This window comes from Carex rostrata, chromosome 14, assembly GCF_964058835.1.
Source record: "Carex rostrata chromosome 14, lpCarRost1.2, whole genome shotgun sequence".
Classification (NCBI taxonomy): domain Eukaryota; kingdom Viridiplantae; phylum Streptophyta; class Magnoliopsida; order Poales; family Cyperaceae; genus Carex; species Carex rostrata.
The window spans coordinates 5,802,756-5,806,106 of NC_135931.1; the positions used below are offsets into that span (position 1 = coordinate 5,802,756).

At 34.7% G+C, this 3,351-nt stretch overlaps 1 protein-coding gene across 1 annotated transcript; it reads left to right on the plus strand.

Moving 5' to 3' along the window:
• Positions 1–325: 325 nt before the first annotated feature.
• On the plus strand, positions 326–2,894 carry LOC144565328 (germin-like protein 5-1). Its single transcript, XM_078315051.1, has 3 exons — positions 326–628; positions 1,133–1,375; positions 2,387–2,894. The coding sequence occupies exons 1-3, from the start codon at positions 508–510 to the stop codon at positions 2,674–2,676; spliced, it is 654 nt and encodes a 217-aa protein (XP_078171177.1). The 5' UTR covers positions 326–507; the 3' UTR covers positions 2,677–2,894.
• The last annotated feature ends 457 nt before the right edge of the window (positions 2,895–3,351 follow it).

A 3,351-nucleotide genomic window follows, 5' to 3' on the forward strand; every position in this document is an offset into this window, starting at 1 on the left:
TTGATAGATGACCACACAATAAAATAATTAAATTATATACGCTTATTGATAAACATTTACGAATAAAAATTAAATAATTTCAGTTATACGATAAAATTTGACAATATTTAGTACTTAGTAGTTGATTGATCATTGAACTATTATACTGATTGATTACTTGTCCGTGTTAAATTCCAGCTACTACTAATTAAATACATGAAACTTTTTTCCCGGGACCAAATTTGTTGTGCAAGTGACTGATCTTTTAACTTTTCTATTCTAGTATTTAAGCATCTCCATCCCTTCTCTGAAGAGTTACTAGTCAGTTCCCATTTTAAGTCATTGCTCTTTCTCTTTCTCTCTTTCTCTCTGTCCCAGTCAAAGTAGTTAATAATAAATCCACCTACCCAGCTACACTACACGAAGAAGACTACTCAAGATCTACCATTTGGTACAAACTTAGCACACAATAAAACCCAAGCTCCTCCAAGAAATTGGCAGTTCCATTGTAGCAAAACCTGAGCCAATATGGGCAAGACTCCTTGTTTGCTCCTTCAGCTCACCTCTTTTCTCCTTCTCTTTGTCTCTTCATCACTGGCCGCTGATCCCGACATGCTTCAAGACATATGCGTAGCCGATCCCGCCTCTGGTAAGCTCAATTGGTTTTATTTCTGGTTTAAGTACAATTAATCCATCAATAGAGTGAAATTATAAATTATTTATGTCAATGGCAAAAGAAAAAAATATCTTTTAAACAGGTTTTTTTTTACTGCTTTATTGCGTAAGTTTTCACACATTATATTTCTACTAGAAATTTATTATTCACATAAAATATATAGTTTGGTGTTACAGTGTTTATTAGAAAATGAAACATTAATTAACCTCATGTATATACAAAGCAATTAATTTAGGATGTATAAGAGTCATTAGCTACAGAAAGAAAAAAAAATTTCTACAAAATTCAAGTTATATTTGCACCAGTACCTTATCATGCTAATTACAGCATTATACTATAAAAAGTTAACTAGAATTAACAATTGAAAACCCTGCTTTTTCGATCACTTTGCGGCACATTTACATTGGACCTTCCAAAAATGTTGTTTTATGAGAAAAGCTAACACAATTGGGCCCCATTTAATTATTGTAATCTCAGTAAAGGTGAATGGGTTCGCCTGCAAGTCGAATTTCACAGCAGACGACTTCTCCTTCAGTGGTCTGGCAAAATCGGGCGCCACCAACAACACATATGGCTCTCTTGTCACCGGGGCCAATGTGGAAAAGATTCCTGGACTGAACACACTCGGTGTGTCAATGGCCCGGATTGACTATGCGCCCGGTGGCATCAACCCGCCCCATACCCATCCTCGTGCCACTGAGATCATCTTCGTTCTTGAAGGTACTATTGATTCTCAATTTTTTTTTTTTTTTTACAATTATAAAGAATGATGATGAGTAACTTTTTTTGTTCCTTAAGATAAGAACGGACAGTTTATACAATCTCATTTGTTTCGTATACTCAGTCACTTGAGCCAACAGTACAACACCTTCTCTTCTCAGGTTTCCTAAATTTACTAATTAGGATTAACTGATGGACTTTTCTCTGGGAATGATAACCTTAACTTCCAGTAGTATACCAGAAACAATTTTTTGAGCTTTTCATGTGTTTACCAGAGATATATAGAGAAAAAAATGCTTTATCTGAGTTCAAATTAATTGTGTTCGGTAATCCACTAAATTTGGAGTTCAAAATATCTTAATATTCTAAATAGAAAAAGAAGAAGAGATCCTTAGTCATAATAATTAAATTAGTGGTCCCCACTATCAATTCATTCACTCTTTCAAACTAGAGATAATACATACCGTTTGACCTTAGAAAACAGATTCAACGCACAATAATGCACCTTTGTACAACTACAAGAAGATAGTGTTTGATCACTATCCTGGGTTCACCTCCACTCCAATTTTACAGAATTCATTTCAAAACAGATAGTCCAGATCAGATATGATGGCATTGCTATTATCTTTACATGTCTGTTCTGACTGATTCTAATGCTTAAAGGCCAGGTCTGATCTGGACCATCTAATTTGACATCAAAGGCTCTGATCTAGGTCCATCCAACAAATTAGGTGCCAATAGAGAGCAGACACACCATACCAGTGTATCCAGGCTCCGGTGCCTAATTGACCTTGTATCAAATATGAACTTTTACTGAATGACATTACAATGACTTGAGGTGTACCGACTACCGACTACCGACGTTACTAAATTAGAAGGAAATGATAAATCAGATCTTTGTTTAATGAAAAAAATGTGTGTTTCTTTCTTCATCCGTATAGGTAAATTACATAAATAATTTCTGATGCCTAACAATCAGAAGTTTAATTAAGTCTCTAAATTAAACTGCAGGTACACTTGACGTAGGTTTCATCACAACAGCAAATGTCCTTGTTTCCAAAACAATTACAAAAGGAGATGTCTTCGTCTTTCCAAGAGGTCTAGTTCATTTCCAAAACAACAACCAAAAGTATCCGGCAGCTGTAATAGTCGGGTTCAACAGCCAGCTACCCGGCACGCAATCTATTGCACTTACACTCTTCACATCCTCAGTGCCAAACAATGTGTTAACAAAGGCATTCCAAATTGGGACTAAAGAAGTAGAGAAGATCAGGTCTAAGCTTAGTCCAAAGAAGAGTTGAAGCTGATTTGATTTGAGAATTGATTTATGTTTGTGATATGATGATAGGGTTCTGTATGAATGTATGTTGGTGTTGTTTTTGTCTATGTTTATGTTCTTTCTCAATTCAGTTGACAGTAACTTTCCATTTGTAGAGGACGAATAACAGCCTTTCTCATTGTTTCGTTGAATAATGCCATGATTTTTTATAATCAAGCCGAATCAGCTTATTTCGTGTCCTGCTTAGTTATACTTGTTTTTTTTAACCTTAATTAATTGAAAACATATCCCCACCATAAAAAAAAACACCTTCTAATTAACAGATTTTTTAAATAAACCGTCAATGTTGGATATTTACACTGACTGTTTTTTATCCGTTAGTAAAGGTATATCTATACTTACGGCCATCACTGACGCCTCAATAACAATCGGTATAGGGATATTTTAACAGTCAGTAAAGAGATATTTTGTACTAGTGCCTCTATGAACATATCAAACAAATTTGGCATTTAGGAAGGCTAGATTTTAAAATCCTGGCCCTAAGTATATTATTCTAACATGAACAAGAAAAAGTTTTAATTTCACGAGGTTATCGGTTGATTGATAGATCCTAATGACCGGAATTTTATAGCTCGTGTTAAGCTCAATTTTTCTTTTTAATTAAAAGATCTAGGGCCGAAAAATCAAATCACAGGCC

Coding starts and splice junctions, on each gene's coding strand:
- LOC144565328 (XM_078315051.1), top strand. CDS start 508: ATGGGCAAGACTCCTTGTTTGCTCCTTCAGCTCACCTCTTTTCTCCTT. Junction 629..1,132: donor CGTAGCCGATCCCGCCTCTG/GTAAGCTCAATT, acceptor TTGTAATCTCAG/TAAAGGTGAATGGGTTCGCC. Junction 1,376..2,386: donor GATCATCTTCGTTCTTGAAG/GTACTATTGATT, acceptor ATTAAACTGCAG/GTACACTTGACGTAGGTTTC.